Source organism: Liolophura sinensis, chromosome 7, assembly GCF_032854445.1.
Source record: "Liolophura sinensis isolate JHLJ2023 chromosome 7, CUHK_Ljap_v2, whole genome shotgun sequence".
Lineage (NCBI taxonomy): Eukaryota > Metazoa > Mollusca > Polyplacophora > Chitonida > Chitonidae > Liolophura > Liolophura sinensis.
Genome location: NC_088301.1, coordinates 11418527 through 11446068, shown reverse-complemented (window position 1 = coordinate 11446068; position 27542 = coordinate 11418527). Strand labels below are relative to the sequence as shown.

Here is a 27542-nt window from a genome sequence, read left to right as displayed (position 1 = left end):
AGAGCGGAGAAGTGTATATGATCCACACTACATGTATAGGTATATCCCTGTTAAAGCATCCACACTTACAGCGTTATCAAATGGTAGCAATTGAATTCGTTGGAGACAAATTTACTTTGTGAAAAGAACACGAGACTGGAATAATAAGAGAACTGATGTATTTCGGGACCAACGATGCTGATCTTTAGTGAGAATGCGCCATAGGCCAGGTCTTGTCCATACGTTAGATCGACGTTGACTTAACTTCGGGCATTTACGTCATCTTTCGGCTCAGGTTGCGATAACCTCCGCTCCACGGAGGATGTGCTTTATCATTTGTTTGTTGGAATAAAAAAAACATTTAATTGATAATGTATATAGGGCAGCAGATTAACGAGGTGTATCAAGATATAGGTCTGCACGTCTACGTAATTGGGGGAGTGGAAAGTGACGTAAAGCAGAGATGTAGGGCTTCTAGACATGACATGAAACACGTACAGGTAGTGCGCACGTAGCTGTGCTACAAGCAATCCGTGTGTAGGCTGACGGGGAGTTGAAAATATCGGCAAAACAAACGGAACCAAATGTCACGTGCTCGCGAGGCATCGGTTTCAGGGTGACGTCATCCGGCGAATGAACCACCAGGCAAGGTTAAGTGTGTCCTCCAGTCACACACAAACTGATGATTGATCGACACAGATTTTTGCCTCTCAGATCGATACTGCTAATTCTGCCAATGACTTCTGCGATCTGTACTCAATGTGAGTCGAGAAAATGTATTTATTTGATTTATTTGATTGGTGTTTTACGCCGTACTCAAGAATATTTCAATTATACGACGGCGGCCAGCATTATAGTGGGAGGAAACCGGGCAGAGCCCGGGGGAAACCCACGACCATCCGCAGGTTGCTGGAAGACCTTCCCACTTACGACCGGAGAGGAAGCCAGCATGGAGTCGAGAAAATGCTGTGAAACATAGCATTGCTTTGCTTACCTTTCTGTATATTAATGACCGCCATGTGCATTAATTCATCACAGCGACAGACCTAGCTGCCTGATTTGTGTAAACAAGCTGGTTACTGTACATTTTCAACCTTTAAACCTCTAAAGTACGTTTTTCAGTAGAATTTATGCCTAGTTACAAAGCAAATGGCGTCAAAATGACTTCGTCTGAGCGACTAAAGATGCAAGCTTCATAAAACTATGTAGATTATTACTCTACGCCCCACGGTTCCCTTAGAATGTTTCAAAATATTATTCAGTGGTGGTTGAAAAGGGCGAAGGATTAGGCTAGGTGACTTCTGTATATCATCAGTACATTAGTGCATCAGCACAATCCATCCTTGAAACTAACCAACGAGATGGGCAGCAAATGTACATCAAAGACCTCGACCATTTTTCTACACCCCGGCAGTAGGTTTCCCTGATTCTATTTGCGTCGCATAAACGAAGAGTTTCAAATACTGGAATTCGGCGAAGATTACTGAATGAGTGGGTGGTGTACAGCTATAGTAAGAAAGACATGGTCATAATGAACAATTTATTTGATTGGTGTTTTACGCCGTACTCAAGAACATTTCACTTATACGACGGCGAGCAGCATTATGGTGGGTGGAGTGAGTGAGTGAGTGCTTGGGGTTTAACGTCGTACTCAACAATTTTTCAGTCATATGACGACGAAGGAATCCTTAGGGTGCATGTACGTGTAATGTGCCTCTTGTTGCAGGACGGATTTCCACCGCTCTTTTATTTAGTGCTGCTTCACTGAGACGACTTACCGAAGGCAAGTAAGTCGCCCCGCCCCAGCCATTATACTGATACGGGTCAACCAGTCGTTGCACTATCCCCTTCATGCTAAACGCCAAGCGAGGAAGTGACAACTTCCTCTTTTAAAGTCTTAGGTGTGACTCGATCAAGGATTGATCCTGGATCTACCGGTCCCGAAGCGGACGCTCTACCAACTGTGCTATCCGGGCCGGTTGGTGGTGGGTGAAAACCGAGCCCGGGGAGACCCACGACCATCCGCAGGTTTCTGACAGACCTTCCCACGTACGACCGGAAAGAAAGCCAGCATGAGCTGCACTTGAACTCACAGCGACCGCACTGGTGAGCGACTCCTGGATCATCATGCTACTGAACAATTTAAAACGCCGCCTACATGTAGCTTGCTTCCTGATTGCGCATTGTCATGTCACTGTTATATTATTAAATTGCCACCTATTCACACCAGTCCACGCAAAAAAGATAATACGTTCTCATAACAGTAAAAAATTTTAAGAACTCGTATAGATCTGCACCGTCATTTGAATCAGCGGTATTTGACATTTTGAGAGCATAAAACTTCTCGAATGTGCCATAGAAGAAAGACTGTATATAAAAAGAGATGCTTATTTTGCACAGCATGTTTTGTGTGTAGATTTCACAAAAAGACACCAAAGGCCTTCTTTACAAACAAAGGTCCAGCTTTATGTCCTTCTAACTGATGTACTGAACACACAAAATCGTGATGGACATCAGTATTCGATGGATAAAGGATATTTACTGCGGTCCTTTTTTTCTTACTTGCCAGTTTTATGAAGACCGATCTGGCTTCATTACTACCGAGCTTTGCATATTGAACACGTCAACTGCTTAATGGCCTGATTCAAAGAAGTCACTTGACGTGATTGAAGTCATTCTATGTTTATCAGGAACAATACAAAATCACGTTGACCACGTGTGTGTCCAATTACGCCTGTGGGAATTCGTTATACACGCCAATTTCGACATCCTTACGTCAATTGCATATAAATGAACATCTTAGGGAATTTGGGAAAAGTCTAACAAAGGCGTCTAATAAATCAACAAAGTTTTATCTGACGCCAACGTTCAAATCTGTTAAGAACGTTAAGTGAACTGAGTTGTTGAGTTCCTCTCAGCACTAAAGGTTACCCACAGAAAAAAGTTTTGAAATGCTTTTAATGTTCACACGAGACTATGACAGTTATCCATGAAAACATATTCTTTAAATCTGTTCCTTTTCCCAAATGTGTATTTAATAGCCACAAAGTGTTCAGACGACAGCCATACCGACGCCACGGGAGGGTGAAAGGGGAGGGTGAAAGGGGAGGGGTGGGGGGGCTGAATCTATAAAGGAGTCCAAAGATTCTAGGGCCCGTATTTATCTAACGACTTCAGACTTGAATCATAAATTGTAAGTCCTTGAAAAGCCAAACAGGAAATAACACAAATTGGTGTTGGTATATATATATATATATATATATATATATATATATATATATATATATATATATATATACAATATGTACAATATATATATTGTGTATAAATGTATATATATATATATATTTTTTTTTATTTTATTTTGTTCTGAACTAAAGAATCAGTGTGCAAATATTAAGCTTTCCAGTGCATAACCGTTCATTTGCAGCTGTATATGAATTTATGACTTAAGTCTTAAGCCGTTTGATAAATACTGGACCAGGGGCCTGTTTTACAAAGCAGTCGCAAATTGCGCCTGGTGTAACATCCATGACGACATACAGTGGTGGTGATACATCGGTGGTGGTGAGCAAAATAGAATACAAAACGCGCTGAAACAACCTTGCGAAACATCATGGACACTTCTTCGAGGCGGATGCATTTAAAGGACATTATTTAAAAGTCAACATTTCACGAAGCATTCTGTTATGTTTTTCTCTTTTTTTTTCACGGCCATATGGTCAGCTACATGTTATTATGTTTCGTTCAAGCAAATGCAGGCGTTAGCTAGCTCCTCGGGATAAGCTTGAAAGCAGATGCAGATCATGCAACTGAATGGATTGAACCGGACAACTGGAGGGATACCAATTAAATCTCTAATTAGACCGGACATGTCCTCGTAAACCTGACTGATTGATTGTTGTTTACATCCATTTTGAAGTATTTTTCACTAATAAGACGGTGGTCATTTATTGGAGTGGAGAAACTGGAGTGGTCGGGATAAGCTTTCAGTCGTGTAACGTACACATACGCTCGCCATATTTGGTGAAAATCTACTGGAACCCGTTCTACAAAGTTGTCGCAACTCCTGAGACAAGCGCATTTATCATGGTTACGTATCTCTTCAGTTAATATTGTCTAGGGTATTATACCAGGCGCAGTTTTACGGGTCCATGTTCAACCGGGTTGAGTTCAACCGCCTCGTGTCACAACGACCCCTGCAAACACTTAGAGAAATGAGACAAATCCTGCTCTCACCTGGGCAGGGGACTTGATTTTGTTTTGGTTTATGACTTGATTAATGATGTATTTAACCACGATGAGGTACATGTGTATCGCTGGTGGAAAGACAGAAAACCAACGCTCCTCGCCCGATATGTTGGTCAACTGGCGCGACCTGCGCATTCGACAAGTGATTCAGAACTCTAGTAACCAATGAATTCTATAGAATGACAATCTCGTTGTTGTGTTGTTTAAAAGTCACCAACATTTTATCATGTTAATTTCAAGGCATAAAATACATTCGGCGTTAAATATAATTTCGCGAAAAATTCGTCAGACTCTTGACCTGTGGGTAATCAGGCACGAATTGTGCCTTTTAAGCCTAATGCACTGTAATCCAGGACGCTCCAGGACATAGATATTACTTAATTTCTATGTCCTATAGATTGTGACATTTATCGGGGGAACTTCTGCACATTTAGTTCCAATATATACATATATTTTTTTTCTATTACTGTGAACTGGTAAGTACAATAGTCACAGATATTCCGAAGCAAGACATTCAGCAGCCACAGACTTTCCGCAGTTCAAAACCTTATTTTTTTTATAAAATCTTGGTTTATTTTTTGGGTATCAAACTGAGTTTCTTGGGAAGTTGTCTTTGTTTGTAACCTCTCCCTGTTAGCCTACATGTACCACCACGATACCACGATTCAAGTCTCCAATCCATCCAGGACAAGCTCGCCATAGTATGCTGTTATAGACTTTAGTTTCTTGTTGAGGAAGTTATGTTCAATTTCAACCTTTCCACCTGGGCCTGCAAGCTTGGTTATCTGGAAAACAAAACAAAAAAAAGAGTCAAAGTAATATCAATCACACGAATCACCGTACAGAATCCACACACACTACAAGGATGAGCAGGCTGGCCAGGCTGTTTGACGGCCAGAATTACCTCCCTTCACACTGGTGGACTTTCCTGACGTAAAATTCAGGACGGAATTCTTCCTTTTCCTATGTTTTATTTTCTATACTTCGGTACTTGCAAAGAAATTTTATTGTTCAAACAACTTAATCTTAGTCAGAACATGATATATTTACGGATGACTAGTCATAAGTTTCACAACGTTATTCCCACGACTCTGGCAGAGATGAAGTTTGAACAGCATGTACATCGACGGGAAAACTGAACTTTAGTTTGATACATTTCATAATTGTTTAAGGCCTATTCAAGAATTTTTCACTTATGCAATGATTTTCAAAGGTGGAGGAATCCGGGGTGCTCAGCATAAACCACTGGCCTTTGGCAAGTTACAGACAAACCTTTCCCACATGTGGCGTACATGTGTACAGATATATGTGCACCTTACTGTTGAAAGACCACTGATTTTCATCAAACATTAGGTCGCTTATTGTGAAGCCCTACAAGCTGCAAGAACAGGGGAATCTACAACTTCCCTGACTAAAGCTGGATTTGAACCTGCATCTCATGTGTACTATTGACTGAAAGGCAAGTACCTTCAGCCACTACGCCCCAGCCACTCTTAAACTTGTGTGTAAGGAAATTTGGTAACTCTAATACGGTGACAGCGGAAATATTCCTTCAAAACTGACACACAATGGTTTACATTGCACCTACTTCCCGCCCCATAACCACCCTTAATTTCAATTCCCTCTCAAAAATTCATAGATTACCAAAGCCTTACCTGCTCAACATCGGAGTTCCTTGGCAGAAAATAAGCAATGTTCTTCGTTATCCCCTGGGCAAGTCTAAATATCCGAGATGTTAATTCAGTTAAGGATTAATTAATTTATTCATGTTTGGGCAGTTTTGAATAAGAAGAATCAGGAGAATTTTTCCCATATCGACTGTATACAAACAACTGTCAAGATGAAGTTTAGCTGTCAGGTTTCTGAATATTTAAAATTGTTCAAATAGCCATGATATCCGTTCATCAGAGAAGCAAATGGTGCCATTTTAACTACTACAACACAGCTATCATGGTAAAACTCTGACCCTGATGAACTGCCCTGAAAAGCTGAGAGCTTGCTTTCAAAAGCAACCGCTTTTGCCACAGTGCTAAGACAGGTGCAGCGAGCTGAGGTTCAAGCACACTTGTACAACATAAACACAAAAAATTGTTTGCCATAATTCCTCAGTTGAGCACTGTGTATTTTGTGTAACATCACACCCTTTTCCCAGCTGGCAGACATGAAGAAGTACAGACACGTAAACTATCATATAATGCAATGGCGTACTTCTATCTGATTGGCATTTCAGCTGCAGGATGTAAAATGTACGGAACAGCAGTAGCATGTAGGTTTATCGGTGAACACAACAACCCCCTCAAACTTACGTTTGAAAAGCTGCACTATATCAGCTCACTGCTCAATGGCTTGTACATCGTCATTAACCAGTGCATATTTATTTTTTTCATTGGTTTTTATTTGATTTGATGCAATTGCAATCAATTTTTTGTTCCGTGCATGAATTGCACCCCTAAATGTGTTCTGATATAGACCTTAATAACTTCTTGTTATTACAAGCTTACTATCACTTCAAAATAACGGTAAAGGCTATTCAAGGTGGAAGTAACCACAGCTAAGAAGTAACAAAGGATATCCATTCAGTGGGATCATGGTGTCCAAGTCAAACACCTCAGAGTCGAGATAGGCAGGACCCCCCCAGGGTGGGGACAAAAAGACAACGTCTGCCTGAAGACTGGGAGCCAGCTCCAGAAAATCCCCCTGGATGAACTCAACCCGATCTGCCACACCGTAAACCTCCGCATTGTGACGAGCATGGGACAGCTTCACAGGGTCAAGGTCAATGGCAATCACTACAACAACAACATGGTAATATAATACTTATTTAGAGTTCAAAACAGTGCCAAGACTTGTCACTTTTTGTTGTTAGTTTTCTACTGATAATATTTTATTATATATTAATTTTAAATCTAATTGGTTTTTTACGCCATACACAAGAATATTTTGCTTATACGATTGCAGCCGGCATTACGGTGGGAGGAAAGATAACATTTTAAGATCACTTATGCTGGTAAGAATGTCCCATTAACTTTGTTGGTAGGATGCTAGTAAAAAGGGAGTTGGTGGACTTTGGCTGTGTAGATCTAAGTTCAAACCCCAGCCCAACCCACAGGGGAAATCCATCAACCATTACATTTGATTCTGACCAGTCAAATTCAAATAGGTCAAATGTTTACTTATTTATTTATTTATTTGATTGGCGTTTTACGGCGTACACAAGAATATTTCACTTATACGACAGTGACCAGCATAATCAGTGCTACAGACAAATGTACCTTTCCCGAAAGGTAGCGTACATCCGACATTTAATGCGAACAGTCCTGTTTAAATCAGAAGTAAATCTACACTACGAACCATGCACTCGATGTTCTCCATCATGTGTTCCTTTTCAGACACTGTAGGCTACAGCAAAGCCCCTGAGACACCACCCACAGCCGTGGAGAATGCCTACCGTGATATTTGTCTTGTGACATTTTCGAGTGTTTGCCATGAAGGTTAAAATGCTCTTTTTGGTTCTGCTTCTACACTGCACAAAATCAGCCTAATATTGCAACCCAAATGTCTGATTTCAATTCCACACGAACTGTCACTCTGTATCGACGGTCGAGTATCGTCGAGGGGCAAGTTCCTGATGTATACATGTACTCATGGTTTTGTAAAGAGAGAAGCTGATGCAGTGGAATAAAAAATATCTGAGAACAGCTAACAACTTATGCACAGAAACACTTCAGATTTATACTATATACTCCCAATAATTAAAGCACAGAAGAAAAATTCTTGTCTTCTGATGTTGGTCCTACATTTGGATTTAGCCTATATCAACCACCGTTTTATCATCTTTTGACCCAAAGACGGCAGTTGTTAACAAGCTAGTACGGGCCAAGAAATGTTTAGACAGGGAAAAGAAAAGTTACCTGTCACATCAGGCTGGTTACCATAAAAAATAATAATACTGCAGCCCCTACTTTCAAATCAGAAGGAATGAAAAGTTCAGAATAAAATTGTCAGTAAGTGAGTTATTGAAATAAACCTCACACAGCTTGACGCGAAATAAATGTATTAACTTCATTCAAATTCATTCTTCTTGCAGCCTAAATGGCCTACTTCTATTGTATACCGGTTAGTCCTATATAACTACAACGGAAAGAATCTCTGTACATGTCGGCCTGTGTATATATGTGTTCACATGTACACATCCACTTTCACTTAATCAACATCACACTTTCCAGGTGTGTTACTAGTGACTCAAAACAGTGAAGTGTTGAGTATTTGAAAAGAAAAATGTGTTCTGCGGTACAGCGTACTTGGAAAGTCGGAAGAAAAGTACTCCCTCTCTTTCAAAGTCGGAAGTACCCTACTCCCACTGACAAAAAAAATTATCTGTAGCTTATGAAATAGTTTTCACACCATATTCTACATCACAGCTTTAACTTACCTCGTTCACACGTGAAGGCAAACTGTATGGTGTTTCCACCAACCCCACAAAAGGCATCAACCACCAGGTCACACTGACATCTCTCTGCCAAGTGTTCTGCAATCTTCTCTGGTGTGACAGAAAACCAGGCCTCTGACAGGTGAGAAAAAAACAAAGATTTTCATGAATTAAAAAAAATGTTTTTCCATTCTTCTGGAATATTTGTCCTTTTTTACATACTACTATTAATATTCACTGATTGCAGACAGCATGTTGCCAACGCTGGTCCATGGAACCATATGCTTGTAATATGCAAGTCTTAAGAACAAAAATATAAGGTATTGTCGTTAAAAAATAGCATAAGTCTCATACTACGCATGTACATATAAAACACTTACTCACAAACAGGTAATGTATGAAAGATAGTGGTATTATAAACTCCCTGATTATCTCCAGTCCTAAACCTTACCGCCATCACTAATGAAATATATACTCAAGTACTGCAGAACACATCAATCAATTTATGTACACATCATAAGATACCTTCTTGTCCCATAAACCTTTCTGCCATCACATAAGTGATTTATCCTCCATTACAGCATCAAAAACCAATTAAATAAATGATCTTAAGTCCCTTGTTTCCTCCACCAATAAACCTGAGCAGTGAAAGAGAATGCCAGTGACAAACATCAGGTTACCATGGTCCATCTTGATTCCCTCATCAAACTTGGAGAAGAGTCGGTATCTCTGAGCCCAGTACTTTCTCAGTTGTGCATCAGCTTGGATCTCCAGCGGAACTGACACCACCTTTCTCTTTTTGCGTTTCTTCTTGTCCTTGGGAAATTTCAGTGTCGAGTTTGTCACGACACTTTCTGTAGCTTTCTTGGCTAGTGATATCTCCTCCACATCTGATTGGTCCTCACTGTCACATGACAAATCACTGGAATCAGAGTCTGTCCAATCTCCTGCTCCAATTCCACTGGCTGATTTCCACAGGTCACATGACTGCTCCCTTGTGGATAGATTTGCATCACCTGACCCACAAACTATACTCTCTTCATCAGACACCCGAGAGTTTAATTCTAAGAACTTCTTGACTTTTGTGAGACTTTTTGGTTTCTTGACCCCTAAAGGATTGCCATCACTGTCAAAATGTATATGTTGAGCTTTGGATGCCATGTTCAGGGATTTGAACTTGTGAAATGGTCGTCTGTCCATAACTGTAATGTGAGCTCCCACAAACTGTGTCTGGCCTTCTGCGCTGAAATAGTTGCAAAGAGAAAAGCAATGACATGTGGGTGAAATTCAAAAACAATACAGCAAAATTGAACAAAACCTAGGGTTTAAACACCACTGGTAGAAACTGACATTCAGGTGCACTTAAGCATTATAAGTAGGTGGTGTTTTCATTCTGTATTTACTTTCTGGATATTTTGTACTCCCTCCCATCTTTCTAGATCTGTACCCCTCATCTGCAGTCAACAATGAATAATGTATCCACTCCCCCATGTTCCATTTGTATCTTTTGTCCTCATCCCTATTAAGAACTTTGTATCTTTTCCTCCCCATCCAATCCTTGCCATCTTCTCACCACAGAAATCTGTACTCTGTTTTTGCTTACTCAATCCTTAACATGTGCTCACCATGGAAATCCATACCTGGTTCAATCCTTCCCAATCCTGAACATGTGCTCACCTGCCAAATCCTTAACATATGTTCACCATGGAAATCTGTACTCTGTTCTCTCCTGCCAAATCCTTAACATGTGCTCACCATGGAAATTTGTACCCTGTTCTCCCCCACCCAATACCTCATCACAAATACATGTACCCTGTTCCCTCTTGCCATATGCGTGCCAAGCACTCAAAACTGGGCAGTTTGTATCCAATCCCTTCCAGTAATATCCCTCATCTGGATATACCAGTGGACAGTTTGCGCCCTATCCACTCCCTTTCTATGCCTCCACATATCATGATCAATGGATACTTTGCTCCCCGTTTCTGTATCCTTGACCTGAGCTCACCACTGGATATCATAAGTTACATGGATACCCGATGATATGAAAATACATGAGGGTTACTGGTCCCATGTATATTCTGACAATGGGTAATAACATAAAGAATTTATCCCACTGACGACCCAGCAATTCAGGTCAAAAGGCAGATAAATTGCGAAGTAGAGCGTAACAATAGGGAGATAACCTAGTCAACAGACCCATACTGGCTGCAGGATACCAAAACATTCATGCCCCTCCCCCTTCCCAACCCCGACACTCCCCCACCCCACATGACTGATGCTGTCCAATAAAAACCAATGAGTGTTTTGTTTGGTACTGATTCTGATACTGCTAAACATTTTGTACCTAGATCTCCCTTTCTCCTTGACTTTGGTTGCATCCCACCCTTCACCCCTCTCTCCGTCTTACCTGATCTCATCACTAGACATCTTGTATCCCATCTTCTCAAAGTCACAGGTCATCTGCTTACGACGGCGCTTTTTCAAGGACACTGCCTCTTCTACTTCATGGCTACAAACAGAATTTCCCAAATTTTTCAGCAAAATAACTGTTATGATTTTTATACATTTTTTTGTCAGTACAAGTATTACACATATAGGCTATACCTGAGGTTAAATCGCATAGAAAAGATAAAGCTCAAATTTCTGTTGAAGAGGATGTTAAAGGCAAAGGCCACTCTAAAAAGAAGTATGTAGAGGTAAGACCGATTTAGTGAGATGACATCGCATCAGAGGACAAGCAAGAAGACAGTTCTTGCACAGAAGTGTTGTGAGACACTAATGATGATCCTCATCTGAAATTAAGTCATCTTAGCATTTTCGACTAGTTGGCAAGAGGCTAAAGATGTAATGTGGCACTTTACATTCTGTCGACCTAACCTTGAGGGTAGCTTGCTGGGTGCCTCATCCGGGGGCTGGTTCCCATCCTCATCGCTGCCAGATCCGTGGCAACACCCTGGAGAAACAAGAGGGACAGAATGAGCAAAGCCTGTAGGAGAAACCAGAATTAAAACAACAGTATCAATTTTTATGATTATGATTAACATGAAATATGAACAATCTTCCATGCCGGGCTAACAAGTAAGTACATGTATGCATATATTTTTTTCTATATGTGTACATTTCCAGTCCTGTCATCTTCATTAGGACAACTGTTTGCACAGGCCTATATATAGATCTTCGTTACTGGTATGTCTGACTTGTGTGCTGAACTTCAGTACTGAAGTTTAGCATGTAAAAATGCACTTTCAGAAACACATAAAGACCTTTACATGAGACTTTGATGCCAATATTTAACTTTTTCTGATGAGAAATTAATCAAACTTCACCAAAAACTCTAAAGGTGCCCTTTAAGGTGAATGAATCAATGAGAATCAAGCAAAATGTGTCATGTATGCAAAATGTGCCATGAATGCAAAAATGTGTCATGTACACAATATGCGTCATGTATGCAAAATGTGTCATGTACGCAAAAAGTGTCATGTACGCAATATGTGCCATGAATGCACAATGAGCCATGAATGCAAAAATGTGTCATGTACATAAAATGTGTCATGTACGCAATATGCGTCATGTATGCAAAATGTGTCATGTACGCAAAAGGTGTGATCTACGCAATATGTGCCATGAATGCAAAAATGTGTCATGTACATAAAATGTGTCATGTATGCTAAACTTTGGTGAAATACAGTATTTATTCCAGGTGTACTCAAGAATAGTTCTGATTGAGGTGATTAAATTTCTCTGTAACTTTCCTATATCTGATCGTCATGAATGGATGTATCTGACAGTCTGAATCAAGAATAGTTTCGCCACTGTGTATGAACAGTTTTCATGATCTCATCCAAGATTGTTCCTTACCGCTATTCCCTGTGGCCTTACATGGAGAAGTCTCAGCCCTAGATCCCCTTGTCGCCTTCGTGTTGCCACTATGAGATGAACTACCAGTAGAATTCTCACCTCCACCATCTGAAGGTTCCTCACAAGAATCTGGCACAACCTCAGCAGCAGACTCAGGAGCTGTGCTTGGAGGTGGCTTACCACCCACTTCACCTGTCCTTAATCTATCACTGGATACACAACACACCTCACCACATTTATCATCACCACGCTGCTTCACAAAGTCACTATTCAAAGTACAGTCAGATGTACTTGGCACTACGTCATCAGCACCAGCACCATCACTTATATCAAGACCAGATCGCACTCTCGAAGACAAGTCATTAACGCTGTCCAAAGTGTCTTTAGCACAAATTCTGTCTACCTTTACAGAATATATTTTGCAATTTGTTTCACACTGAGAAAGTGTTCCTTCATTAATGTCATCATTGCCAGGAGAATCGTGTTCATCAAGAGTAGTCTCCCTTGACCCGTCTGAATCCATAGTTACTTCCTCTTTGCTTACCAGCATGCCTGCCCCATACCAGGACTGGTACTGTTTATAGTAGTACCAGTACATCTCGTTATAGTGTTCTGACCACAGATCTCTCCACTCATCATCGTAACTTCTCTCAGAGATCTCCACACTGGGTTCTGCACCCTCACTCTCTGATCTATGCCTCACACTATCTTCTTGAGCGCAATAAGAGTGCATCATAGTCACTACCTCTCTGGCTTGCTCCGTGTCTTGTATCACACTCTCTGTGGCACTATTGTTTGCTACTTCTGACCTCTGTGTCATAGTGGCCTCCACTGCCTTGTTATAAGTTGTGTTGTTTACCAGACTTCTACTGATTCCAGCTACAGGGCTTTCCTGACAGCTCCCCTCCACAGCATCATTAACTGTAGAGCTCACTAGGGCATCTGCCTTTGAATCTTCTTCAGCCTGTATTTCCACCTCAGCAGTGCATGGAACGGCAGATGTGTCCATATAGTTAGAATCTATGTAGTCTGGGTACTTCTGTACCCATCCTTGCCACACCAAGTACTCGCCGTGCTTAGCCCAGTAGTCATCCCATCCTGGTACATCACAATCTCTCAGTTCTGTATTACCCTCACATGCGTCTGTGATCAACTCACCTACAATGGTGTCTTCAGTTTGATCTATATCAGCACAGTTAACATCACTTGATGATGTCACATCTGTGGAATCACACAGAAGATGGTATGGCTTCTCAGGCAATGCAGGGAACTCACATCTGTCCGAAACAACACAGCCATCTCCATTTTCTATAAGGACATCTACCTCTTTGGTCAAATCTCTTTTCCTCTGCTTTTTCCTTTTCTGTTTTTGGCTTTTCTTGCCCTTCAAAACTGCTTTTGTCCCCTGTAAAAGATCACACACCAAAGGGCTCACTTCCAAAACATCAATATCCAGTGACAAATTCTTAACACCATGGTGCTAAAGCAGTGCCACATTTTAATACCTACACATATACATGAATTTCCTCTCAGCTGATGATAGCATGTTAAGGATATCTTCAATAGAGTGTGTAGATCAATATAAAATGATGAAATCATTACCAAGAAATCACATATGAGAATACATAACATATAAAATACATATACTAGTCAGCTATAGATATATATGAGATGTCTGTCACTGGTATTACATTAACATGTTTAAGACTCAAGCATTTATAATATTTCTTTAACTATTTGCTTTAAGAAAAGAGTGCAATATGACTTACAGGATTGAAAGCTTACCTCAGTTTTCGAATCTGAACCAAAATTCAATGGCAATCCCATCATTTTCATCATCTGTTCTTCCTCCTCCAGGAAAAAGTCCTCTTCGGAGACAGAGACATCTTCGTCAGATGTAGAAACATGGCCATTCACAGTTGTCTCCTCTTGCTGGTCTGAATCATGAGTTTTCACAGTGCCATATGGTTTCCCCAGCAATCCCCACTTGCATAAGTCACCATCTCTTCAGAAATTGAAAGGGTACATGAATTTCACATCAGCTATTTCCACTGGACATTTTTTGCCCTAATACAAAACGTTCACTTAGAACAGTTTTCTGTTTCAAAAGAGTCTCAGCGATTGCTTGACACAAGAAATATCTGATCTTTTTGTAAGCGTTAATTTCATCCAAAAGCAGTACGGATTACTGTTGCTCATACACAACTGTTTATGCTAAGTACATGCACTGTTTGTAGTTGACAGACTAGTTTTGCTTTTGTGTGGTTTGACAAATGGATTTAGTGAGCATGTTAATTGTTGTTTTGATTTTCTTTCAATATTTTTTGGACATGTACCGCAAATCTTTTCCTTTGCTTTAAATATATCCAACAGGATGGTATGTCATTATAAACTTAAGGCTCAAAATAAAACCCTCTGACCTTACATTCTTTATCCAGACAGGTGTACAGGGCTATAATTTAGATAAATTTGCGATGTGAATAGTTGTGTGCAAGACACCAGGACTCTAAGCTTCCATTCTCTTACTCTATCAGGAATTTATGCCTTGAGGTTAGCAGAACTAGTTGTCATTTAAGATATTCTTCAAATACCTGATGAATGCTCTAGTGCAATGGCACTTCACAGCCTCTCTGTTTGCTATGTCCTCCCTAAGGTCTAAATACATCTTTACTTCGGCCAAATGGGTCCACTGGTCACACATCTGTCAAGATGAAATTTACAGGAATTAAAAAAAAAACACCACAACGTCAGTTTTCGATGATGTGAGTTATTACTGGGTCACAGGTTGCAAGTCATCACGGACAGGCCCGAAGACCAGAATGCCATGCCATACTGGTGTCAGATGTACAGTAGTTTCTGCATTACACCAACTTATGTGTAGCTGACCCCTCTCAAATCTAGTCTTTACACCCGATCTGTCTGTCATTCCAGCCTTTAGGTTGGCCCAGTAATACCGGTAACGATAACAAAAGTGTAACTGTGGGAAAGTCTAAGACTGTTGTTATCGGTTATTCCGATTGTTATCGATCAGGTTTCAACAATGCGAGCCTTTGGAAATCTATCAATTCAAAAATTATATAGCTTTAATCATTGTCTACACTGAAATAAGACTACAATATACCTGACTGGGTCACCGTTGTCGAGAAAACCGTTGAAGGCGTGATTACGAAAACTAGGTACTGTGTCACCGTCTCTGCAGTAAAATTCAGTGTCTGGGTGAATATATTATCAAAACAGTCGTACCATCAAAACATCAAATTACAAAAAAGGAAGTTGGTAGTTAACACCAGTAACTCCGATTACATGATCCACCATGAGCCAACATGAGCTTTCAGAATGACTGTTCTAACAGAAAACGCACGTGTCGTTGTTGCATGTTCGTAGTTAGATCGTTTTGCCCATTATCTCCCCTTAATTCTTATCGCCTGTATGTGGAAACAAGTCTACAGTTTGTGTGTTTCTTGGTCCTTCATTCAAAATCTCATCCATTTGTCATCTAACCTCATGCTTAGTTGTCTTAGCTGACAAGCTACGGACCATGGGTTACGTTACAGCAAGAATCTAGCGTGTGATCAAAGCCCTACATTGAAGCTACAGCGTTGAGTGCATTTTAGAAATCTTGCGCGAAGGAGGTTGAAAATTGCTCAGAAATGCAGACGATTTTTTTTTTTCGGACAATACTTGGGTTATTTGTGGGTGACAAATCATTTTCCGGGGTACTTTTACGGTGAAACAATATCAAGGTAAAAGGGAAAATGGTTTTGTGAGGTTTCCTTTTTTCACTAATTATTTTTATTGTTGACAAAAATATTGCGTAATTCAATTTATAGATGAACGCTGTGCGGGCCTTGCATGGTTTCCTAGTAAAACGGCACAGGTACCGGTAGCTAAGCTACGTTATTCAGACCTCAGAGTTTACACTGGATAGCTCGACTATGGATTTATTCAAAATTTCTCAGTATTTTACTCCCATTCTCAGCGTGTGTGTTCTGTGGCTAGTGTATGTTACTGTAGTTCTTCTTTCAGATATGATTGCCCGAACACTGCCGAGCAAAGGTTTCAGAACTTCCATGTACTTTGATAGTTACGGTATCTCTACAGGGTTATTATCCGACTGAAAAGTTTTACGTTCCGGTAATAAGAGTACCGTAACGTATAAGCTAACACAAGTTGAAATGTAGTGTCATGTGATGAGTCTTGTAATTTCTTACCAGATAATAATAGTATATTTCATCGGCAAATTCGTCAGGACGCCTGACTATGGGCTCGGATAAGACCGATCAAAACATCAGTTCTCACTATAGTTTAACCAGTTGAGTTTGTGTTTCACTACTGCAGGTATTTTGATGTCTTATATAATCTTAAGGAGTGAAATTGACACTAACCTGGCAATGTTGTGTACCGGCATGCAAAATTATGTACTGCATATATATATATATATATATATATATATATATATATATATATATATATATATATATATATATATTACTAATTAGGCCTGTATTAGGCTCTTAGGCCTATCCTCTCCGACCGTAGGTGGGAAGGTCTGTCAGCAATCTTCGGATGGTCGTGGGTTGCCCCGGGCTCTGCCCGGTTTCTTCTCACCATAATGGCAGCTGCCGTCGTATTCGTGAAATATTCTTGAGTACGGCATAAACACCAATCAAATAAATAAACCGTAGGCATACCTTTTAACAGAGATTAAAAGGAAAGACCCAAGATGAAAATTATATAAATTTTCAAGCCTTAAGAATAAAGCACATAATTTTTGCCTCGATATTCTGTCCCTCGTTCTTGGCAAGGTAAACATAAAAAAAACCCATAAAATACGGTTCCCAATGCAGGCTTATGCGACGTTATACTGTCTAACATATGGCAAATTCTCAAACCTCCCCCCTCCCCCTCCAACTCCCGCTCACCCCGCCCCACAAACTCCGCAGACTTATACATGAGTCCCAATGTGTAACTCTATTGTTGATCTTTTCATGTCTCAGTCTCAGCATATTGTAACCCTGTGGATCATTTCACCTTCTACTTATTTCGCTTATAAATAGATGTATATTACATATAACCAAGAATAAAAAATAACATGTGATGTTACAAAACTTTCGTGAGTGAACAGAGTTCCTTGCCTGTGAGGGTAAATATATATATATATATATATATATATATATATATATATATATATATATATATATATATATATATATATATATATATATATATATATATATATATATATATATAATGAATATAAATCCCACCTTAGAACTCAAACAATTTAGGGCATGTTATTTTAAAAAGTACTTTAGGATTTCAACAGTTTGTCCGATGGTGATTACTGCAAGTTTGAGCTGTTTTTTTAGATTAATGTTACTACCATTTATGTGCTTGCTCCTATTATTGTAGTATTTATATATTACCTACTGGGCTGCTGTATTATCTGTTAAACCCAGAGTAACCTTGTTGGGTTTTGCTTGTTATTCATACATTTTTAAATGTGAAGCACTTATCGGATCGTAGTTTTTACAAATATGTCGCCAAGCACATGCCATCGCCTGTGATTCCACTGTGAGTAATTGTTCAACATTACCTATGTTTTTGTCCCTCATGTTATTTCAGTTTGACAGTACGTTCTAATTATTAATAAATAGTAAATCTGGACCATTTCTTTGATGCATTCCGAAAGAAATGATTGGATTAATTTTACACTTGAAAGGAGGCTGTTGGAATTTCTAGTGGATAATATTCTATACATAAAATTCGGCGACAATTTACATGAAGGCATTCTAGATTTATAACCTGCCATGTATATTTTCCTAAGTATAGGCCTATAAGCTCGTGAAGACACCATTCGTGACAGATGGTAAATATTCTGCAGCGTTTGACACCGTCCATTCTGTTCACATTCCTAATATGCTCGTGAGACTTGTCTCTGTCACATTTCTCGGCTCGCAAGCACTGACAGCCGAAGGACGATTGAGAGAGATTAATGCAGCGAGACCTAGAAGTCAGTAATGTGACCGCGGCGCTTCTCCTTGTCTCTTAATGCTGTACGTTCATTGGTCATCCTAAATAAAGGGGTTTAATTGCTAAATAAAGCCTCTGTCGGTTCCAGTATCATGCCACACATTTCATAAACTAGCTTTGTAAACACCTTTGAAGTGTGCACACTTCTCACGCCATTCTTTATGCATTGAAAGAAATTAATTCCATAACTGAATACACCTACATCCATCCTGTGCGAAAAAACAGGAAAATACACTGATACCACTCTAAGTGGTCCAAAAGTTTGATAATATTGCTCTTTTGCATATATAGCTAAAGAAAAGTGAATCCGCGAAGTATATGAATAACAATGAATACAAAGTTGGACAGGTACACGCGTATATTATCTGACATAAAACCACGTTTCCCTAAACAAACATTATCTTCATAAACAAGCATTTATACGTGCCTGAATTCAGTCTGGGGAAATATATTAATTTATGACCGAGGTAAATACGTGCAATGTTTACCTAGCTGTTTTGTGTGGTAATGTTGGTATACGTGATAACGGAGAAGGTCGATTGTAGCATCTAGGATATGGCTAACAATAAAACAGTGAAAAGAAGAAATCATTAGATCGCTGTCTGAGTAGCAGATAAACCATAAGGGTTAACAACATGTATATGTATAGATAGATATACATATATAGGTGTATATATACATGTATCATATGTAGAATCCTAAGGTGCCCTCAAAATGAAATGGAGACAAGTTGTGTATACCCTGATTTTTGCTTACAGAAAATCATATAGTGTGTACATAGGTACAGGAGACAGATATAGGACTGACAGTTGGACGATCATCGGAATAAAATCTGATACTAATGTGGCCCCTTATCGGGGATTTGTTTGCGCGCTGTCATGGAGACCGCGGGTTCAGATTGTGACGGGACAAGAAGAAGATATATGTTTTTATTACACGCTGTTACTGCGCGTCGGTTGTGTACAGGTCACCGAGGGCCATGAGATACCTGTCGTTAAAACTGCTCATAATCTGCTCGGTATAAACACGGACGCAATTGTGTGAGTGGGATCGTGCTGGTTGGGGACGTGAGTTAATCCGATGTATGAACTGTTCTACATTGTATCCTGACGTTGAGGTTTTGCTATCCCAGACCCTCGACATGGGACCCGAAGTTCAGGTATTATTCTCCTGGTGGCTTTATTTTTTAGAGTGATACGTACAAACGACAATGGCCCGAAGTATACCGCTGGTAGGTGTGGTCATGTGAACCTCATTGCCATTTTTGTGCATGATCTTTGAAAAATACAACCGGAAATAATTCGGTGTTAACCAGAAATTGTATTCCTAATAGCTGTTTGGTAGGCTTTGGTCCATAACCATCTCCCCTGCTTCCCGCGTCACGTCATTACCATCCACTGTGAATGGAATGTTCTATATCTGCCGCGAAATTAGCAGTCCGTTCATTGACTCCATGGTAACAGGGCTACATCAGCAGCAATTGCCGGTTATAAACATTTTGTTCAGGAAATCAGGGTTCCCCGGGTGAAGAAGTCGATATAGACTGAGGCTTTGGTTGAATGCTTGTGACGACCTTCGTTTTTACAGCTGACGGCCAACGGGATACATTGACTTAAGCTGCATTCTCGGGACTGTACCTTGCCATTTCTGATCGCATATCGGTTTATCAATGTACAGTAGAATGGTTTATCTAAGCGGGGCAGAATCATTGGGACAGCGATTGCTGGAAGGAAATCTTCTAATTGAAAATGCATTATAAATTTAGATCAGACAGCGTGTCACCCAATTAAGGAGAGCAGGGCGAAAGGTTGAAGTAATGACATTAATTATTTAATTAAGCATCTTTAAACGTTATACTATGTTAACGCCATTGTTATTATCTTTCCCAAAGCAGATGTTGTCCTGTATATAGAAGCAATTAAACGGCCATACTGTCTCGAATTGATTGAGGATTTCGAGGGGGGAGTCGGTGTCTTGTCCTCAGTTATTGCACCCGTATACGTAGTAATGAAGAAAAAGTTTCAGCGGTTGAAGTGCCCTATGAATTTTCCATTGCACTAAGTGGAAGGCGTGCACGCGACCTGCCACTAAAATACCTTGAACTCACTGTTAATTACACTGCGTGATGACTGGAACCGATTTGCTACCTGTCATTTTATGACATCCATCTGCCATTTATGCCACGCAATGAAACAGTGTCTATAGAGCATTTTATATGTACCTCTGATTTGCATGTGGGGTTTAAGGAAGACTCCCGTCTGTAGCCTGGTATATAGTAGAAGTATTTGGTTGATATGTGGTACACCTTGGTCGTGGATATCCAATTAACCGAACGTGCCTGTGACTGCTCGGCAACACCCAATACTGATCGTGGATAGACCGGTATTGTTATACTAATCCGCTGCTTATTCTCACTTTTCGTTATATGTATAGGCTTTGTTTATCACAGCAGCTGCCGAGATATGTCTGTCCACTTTACCGTGAACATTGTGCTGTGAACAGTTTTCATTAGGAAATTCCATTAGCTTTGTGTTAGTCTTGACAGATGTTGCGAAAACCCATTGAAAGTGAAACTTGCAGTTGTACAGCCAGTGGAAAGACAGAAGACGACGTGTTTTTGAATCGTTCCCTATCCAGTTCTGAAACACAGTTTAAGCCTTGTTTTATTTCATTTGCTCATCCAATTGTAGACTGCCGGTGGAGGGAATCGTCTAACGGAATTGGCTGGCATCGATACTATGGCAAAAACAACCTCGAGTTTGTTCCAGATTCCGGAGAAGAGACCTGGACCGTGCGGGTCGAGTGTCACAGCGTTTTGCGATGTGCCTAACTCAGATGACAGTAGCCACCGACACGTCAGACGGGTAAGACACACTTGTACCAGTTCCCACTTGGTAGAAGTTTTTATTGCAACTGTATTGTGTATGCATTACATATTCGACTTTGTGACTTTCTGGGAACTAGATACATGACCTTATTTTCAGAAATTGCTGTGTGTTTCGGACTACAGAAATTTTTGCTTATACGTCCTTGATAACAGTGAAAACTAAAACTCCGAGTAAAATAATGAAAAGAAAAGGACACCGTAGCCGGGTATACCTCGCCAGTATGACTGGGTAGCTGAGTATGTCTCGAAAGATGACCTACACATTGGAAAGAACTCACAGAGGCCCAAGTTTTTGTTAGTTGATTTCAGGGTGTTACTCGTCACCTATTACATGACTCAAATAACACCGTTCCTGAACTTACATTATACGTCAAACAACAAAAAATTGCGTGATTTTTTTGTCTGCAAAGAAAGAATATACGAGTCACATCGTGCAAATGTTTGTAGTACTAGAGAGAACTATGTGGGCTTTCCACTCGACTATGTTTTTCCAAAATCTTATTAAATTGAAATGGACATTGCTTCACCAAGGAATTTTTGAAGGAAAGTATGCACATTTTTATCCTAGTTATGACTTTGACTCACAGTTTGTTTGTTTTGTTTATTGTGTTTTCGTCCATTTTCAACAGTATGGTCGTTTTTGTTGTGCGATACATTCAGGTGCACCATGAGAACACCTACCACCTGGAGCCTCCCGTCAAGTTCAGGCTAGATCTGGTTCAACCAATTCTCGATAGGGTGTTAGCAGCGAACTTACACGGTATGTACAGGTTTGTTTGAGCCTTTTGAGAACATTTATTTAACTATGGTTTGCAACATCTGCATGAGAAATATCGGACCTAAAGAAACCATCCTAATTCCCAGGTGGTCAAAACTGTGTCAGCAAGGTAGCCCTGTATATTCTTTATACCAAAATCCCATTGCTGTAAGGAAGTCTTTAGTATGACTTAACTTTTAACAAACTTTTGAATAACCATGTCTCACAGTTAATAAAGTGATAGCATTCTTCATTTGGTTTGGTGTTGACTGGCTACAACTACATTGATATCATAACTCACATGGTCTTTTGTAACCTTGTCTGTTGCTTTTTGGGGTTTATTTAGGTCCTTACATTTCTTACCTTTCATTATTAATCACTTGAAAATCAATGAAACCGTCTCTGAACAGTGCATAGCTCCATCATTTACAGTCCGTTCTGGTGTAAGTTTTCACAAGATTAGCTTCTTGGGCTGAATCTGTCTAGTGGTACCTGTGAGCGTGATTCCCCAAGGCGCTCCTTAAGGAGCTACTGTTAAGACATGTATGTCTTAAAGGCAAGGTTAAATGATAAGGATCGAGATAGTCGGAATTGCTGTCTTAAACTGTAGAAAAAAACACATTGTAACTAAGCCGTTATTGTTAGTTCGGGAGGATGTAACGGAAACAAAAGTTTTCTGCCGTTTCCAATTTTGCCTTGTGTGACATCATGCAAGAACACTTAACATCACCCATCACTGACTTATAGGAACAAATGACGTCGTACTTTCAAATGCGCATGACGTCATTCCAGCGTAAATGCCTTACGCCACGTCATATCAGCCTGCTTCATCGTCACATAAAGAATATTACTACGTCACATCAGGAAAAATTTACGGAAACTGCTGAAGATTTGGTTTTTCATGACTCTTCACTTACAGGTGTTAAATAGCGTTATTCAGCGTAAATTATTTTGAACCATGATGCTAGCTATATTCCATAGGGTATCCTTCAAATCAGTGTAATATTCCAACCTGACGTCTCTTAGGACTGAAGTAGCACTATAAATAGCTCTATATAGGAACTCTCTATATCATTTTTCGCCCTTGTTTTTCTAGATAGAAAATACGATCCCTTGGAATGTTCAGTTTTGGCAAAGTCTCTGGCGCAGGACATTAGAGTGAAAGTCAAAGAGTTGGGATTTAAAAGGTAAGTCAATTAATATTTATTAATTCTATCTTTACCGTGACATAGATAATCAACAAGTCGGCGCACTAACCCTATAAAGTATATTTGATGGGTACAATCTGTTGAGAAGCCTGATACTGAATGGTTACGTTCAACTTTTGAGTCCCCTGTCGGTACCAGCGGAGAGGTGCCTTCTCCGAGACTAGTTGACTCACGTATCGCTGTTATTCTGACCACTCAAACCGATAGGAGACCTCCGGAATGTTGTTTTATACACGTAATGTTTTTGTAACCCAGAAAAATGGAGGCATCGGTTCACCCCTTTTGTGTGTGACATGGTGATTTGTTTAGCGCACGTTTTAAGACCGATGTACTTACGTATTTCAAATGCATGACTTGTGTTTGAAAGCCCCTTCCAGCCACGATTGATCACCGCCATAAACAGTCATGTGATCTCCACAGATACAAGATTGTGAGCCACGTGACAATCGGAGAGAAGAAAGAGCAAACAGTCCGGATGGGAAGCCGGTTTTTGTGGGACACTGAACGGGACAACTACGCTTCAGCCAGCTTCGAGAACATCCATTTGTTCGCCACGGCCACTGTGTTCGGTATCTACTTTGAGTGAGAACCGTGCAAGCTCATCCCAATAATCACATATGATAATACTTCACATCTCATAAACTGTTTCATTCATTTCTGCAGCGGCTTGACCTGCTTTGTTCACTGTTGTGCGGATATTTTAAATCATCATATTAACGCGAAAAAATATAAGAAAAGAGGTTTCATCAATTTCATTTTTCTTGAGCCGGACATGAATAACCTTGTTTTATGGAAACGCTTTAGTGAAGGTCAATACTACTTTCCTATCTGACTCGCTGTCTGTGTGCTAACGGCCTAACAGGGGTCGATGTCCATGTAATCTTTGCCACAGATGTTCTCAACGCCTCGATGGAACCCAAGAAAAGTTTACTAAAGCTTCATTTTGGTTTCTTTACACATACATCTACTTTTATCCTGTTAAAATTTTCATCATTATAATATGTTGTTGACGTGTGTTTTTTGCCAAAATGATACAATGGATTTTTATTGATATGTGAGACCATTATTTGTGTACATTGTTGACGATTAAATTAACAGAACAGTTTGTGGAATTTCACGTTGTATATGTATTACATGTACTTCTACCTGCATGGCTTCCAAGAAGATACACCTCACTTTCTTTGTCCTCTCTAGCCTAATTCAGATCACGAATACATAGTGAAATATTGTCCAATACAGGTTTAAACAGATCTTATTTGTGGATATGATGATGAAAAATCAATGAAAAGGAGATGATAATATAGGATTTTTTTCTTATACCATAATGGAGTAATTATCCATTTGCCTCATTTATTGCCCATGTTTTTACACCGACATGATATATATTCAGTTGAGGCCTCGGTAGTTCAGTTGGTTAGCGCGCAAGCGCAGCGTACTGGCCCGGGAGACTCTCACCAATGCGCTTGTTGTGAGTTCAAGTCCAACTCATGCTGGCTACCGTACATGGAAAGGTCTGCCAGCAACCTGCGGATGGTCGTGGGTTTCCGTCGGGTTCTGCCCTGTTTCCTCCCACCATAATGCTGGCCGCCATTAATAGGTGAAATATTCTTGAGTACGGCGTAAAACACTAATCAAATATATATATATATATATATATATATATATATATATATATATTCAGCCTTCGTAATAGCGGGCTCGTCTCAACAGCCATATGTTCACATGACGTATTTTTTAGGTGACGACAAGGAGTCAAGCAGTGTGTGTACACATACCTTGTCTTCTTGAATTCAAGTGTATTGCGTGCCTGAATCAAGTTGTAAGCGATGTCCTCTTTCGCTTTGCTGTAGCATGTCACTGTAACTATATACATGTAGGCCTGATGGTGCTCGTAAAATAATACAAAAATGCAGCCTAGCAGCCGAAAATAATGTGTTTTTAGACAGATTGTAATTGACTTGTGTGGGCGATCATATCCATTCTAATCCATGTTTTTGATTTAAAATTAAAGCTATTTCTCTTATATATTTATCTTTCTTGGGGCCCCGACCTTTTTCATTTGTTTTCTTTTTTCCAAAAATTTGTTTTCCCTATGTCACTTTGACGGCTCCACAATGAACGGAACAAACAATGAAAAAAAAGAACTACTTGCAGTTTCACGGCTTCCAAGCAGTCGTCAAGAATGGTATTCAGCGTCTGCTTCAGTACAGAGCATTTTGCCACGTGACAATGTAATAGTCGATCAGCAACATAGCAATGCTGGTGTATAAAGATACACAGCAATCATGGGCATTTATCTAGGCACTTAACAAGCGTATAACTGTCTAGTTACCATTTCTCTTAAAATCTATTAATGGTAGCTAAAAATGGTCAACCCCCACGAAAAAGCGTATTTTGTATGGCCTTCAATTTGCTGTAACTTTTCGAGTTGCTCTTTATTCTTCAAAAAGCCTGAATTACATGTTGTTCCTTCACAATATCTCAAAAATATACTGACATAGACAACAAAAAAAAACAAAAGCAGATTCGAAATCACCGGCCCAAAAAGTCAGTAGTATGCATCAAGGTTATATCAACACTCAAAACTTTATGTCACATATTCGACCAGTGGCGAGCTTGTTAAGGAATTTTAGTGTCTTTTCCAAATTTATGTAACTAGTATCACTCTTCATGTAGATCACAGTTTTAAAGGATCCATCCGTTTGTTCTTAAGAAGATGTTTAAATGTTTTGCTCAAAATCAAATATAGCCGTCAAACTAAGTGACCTACAAAAGTTCAAAATCGTTAAAAATAACACCGCTGAAAACTTTGCTGCCAAATTTCACACATCTGGGATTTGCAGTTTTCTAGGAAAGCGACAAAAAGCACTGTCCGAAAAGAATCTTTTAATCTTTCAAGCGAAAACAATAGGCTTTAAGCGTTCAGCTTGGAAGCCTAAAAATCTAGAAATGCCTGCAGTTCCACGGCTTCCAATCAGTCTTCATGAATGGTTTCGGCTTCTGTTTAAAACAAAGCAGTTCGCGACATGGCAATGTTTGTAACAGTCGTTCAGCAACACAGCAATGCTGGAATATTGAGATACACAGCTCGTTATAGGAAATCATTTAGACATTTAAATAGGCAGTTAACAAGCATGTCATTCTCTGTGTCTAGGTTAACTGAATGGACTTAAATTTCCACTTCTGAAATAGGGTAATATCACTGAAGCACTTCTATAGCTAGATAACTATTAATCTCAGCTCAAACAAGTTCAGTTACAACGGAAAGTGCATATGTTGGGATGCAATTTGATGCAAATTACACATTTCTAACTCTCAGAGTTTTTCATTAACAGACCATTAAATTACGTTACTTTAAAATCCTGAAATTAGTTTCTTGACTACATCCAAAAAGTTATAAAGACAAAAAAAACAAAGCTGATTAAGCATCACCAGTCAGAAATACACCAGAACATAGTTCTCGAGTGACGTTCCGAGATAATCACAACACCAGAAAAGTAGATGGAACTGAAGTGGATTTCACTGATTTAACACTTTAACCTTTCCTAATGTCTGACGCCATCTGTTATTACATATAATAAGCAGAATGGAGTATGTCAACTTTCACCCATTCGGGCGTCTTTCCAGGCTGGCTGACCGTTGGTCATAATGGTTAACACCCCGCAGAGTGAACAATTACAGGTTGATCGTGTGACTTCTTGTAGAGCCTCATCCTGCAAAGATCCGATATAGCTCCCGGTGACGATGTTGTCCGAGTGTTGTCATGAAGCGGAAATTGATATCAAACTCAAACTAATGAAAACCCTATCAATTGCGCAGTGCTGCAAGAGATTGGCCTAATGTGACGTGACAGGGAGTTGACAGGACAAATTAGAGACGCCATCAGGTGGTAAACAACCACAAATAGGGAATCAATACTTCACTGGAATGAGGAAGGGCCTTGTATTCTGAACCATGATCTAGTCAAGTACATGGGCACGCACTCTAATTTCGTTTGATTTCCTTCTCTGGATGCTTTAAAGCGAACAATGTAAATGAACAAAGCCATCTTATATCTACAGTACGCAGTAAAACAGCGATGTTAAATCGCCTAACTATGAAAAGGAACCAAGCCATCTTCTATATCTACGGTTTATACGC

The 27542-nt window shown here is 39.8% G+C and overlaps 2 protein-coding genes across 3 annotated transcripts; one reads left to right on the top strand and one right to left on the bottom strand.

The window, feature by feature from the left end:
- Positions 1 to 4437: 4437 nt before the first annotated feature.
- LOC135470639 (trimethylguanosine synthase-like) lies at positions 4438 to 15773 on the bottom strand. Its single transcript, XM_064749675.1, has 11 exons — positions 15639 to 15773; positions 15109 to 15218; positions 14303 to 14522; positions 12518 to 13922; positions 11537 to 11612; positions 11067 to 11168; positions 9340 to 9902; positions 8663 to 8794; positions 6803 to 7019; positions 5886 to 5964; positions 4438 to 5015 (listed from the first exon to the last, which is right to left on the bottom strand). The coding sequence occupies exons 2-11, from the start codon at positions 15216 to 15218 to the stop codon at positions 4896 to 4898; spliced, it is 3024 nt and encodes a 1007-aa protein (XP_064605745.1). The 5' UTR covers positions 15639 to 15773; the 3' UTR covers positions 4438 to 4895.
- A 330-nt stretch (positions 15774 to 16103) lies between these two features.
- Positions 16104 to 24805, top strand: LOC135471573 (dynein light chain Tctex-type 5-like). Of its 2 annotated transcripts, none has more exons than XM_064750858.1 (5): positions 16104 to 16260; positions 21241 to 21414; positions 22098 to 22197; positions 23291 to 23381; positions 23823 to 24797. In XM_064750858.1, exons 2-5 carry the CDS (start codon positions 21289 to 21291, stop codon positions 23986 to 23988), a joined length of 483 nt encoding a protein of 160 aa, XP_064606928.1. In that variant the 5' UTR covers positions 16104 to 16260; positions 21241 to 21288; the 3' UTR covers positions 23989 to 24797. The 2 variants fall into 2 exon arrangements, with proteins under 2 accessions (XP_064606928.1, XP_064606927.1); XM_064750857.1 differs by lacking the exon at positions 16104 to 16260 and adding an exon at positions 19592 to 19709 and having other exon boundaries at positions 23823 to 24805.
- The last annotated feature ends 2737 nt before the right edge of the window (positions 24806 to 27542 follow it).

Excerpts from the sequence above, each read along its gene's own strand:
- LOC135471573 (XM_064750857.1), top strand. The coding sequence starts at position 19,635 with ATGAACTGTTCTACATTGTATCCTGACGTTGAGGTTTTGCTATCCCAG. Across the intron at positions 22,198-23,290 it reads GTTAGCAGCGAACTTACACG|ATAGAAAATACGATCCCTTG; the intron begins GTATGTACAGGT and ends TTGTTTTTCTAG. Across the intron at positions 23,382-23,822 it reads AAAGAGTTGGGATTTAAAAG|ATACAAGATTGTGAGCCACG; the intron begins GTAAGTCAATTA and ends TGATCTCCACAG.
- LOC135470639 (XM_064749675.1), bottom strand. The coding sequence starts at position 15,218 with ATGTGTGACCAGTGGACCCATTTGGCCGAAGTAAAGATGTATTTAGAC. Across the intron at positions 14,523-15,108 it reads TGCACTAGAGCATTCATCAG|AGATGGTGACTTATGCAAGT; the intron begins GTATTTGAAGAA and ends CAATTTCTGAAG. Across the intron at positions 13,923-14,302 it reads GTTCAGATTCGAAAACTGAG|GGGACAAAAGCAGTTTTGAA; the intron begins GTAAGCTTTCAA and ends GATCTTTTACAG.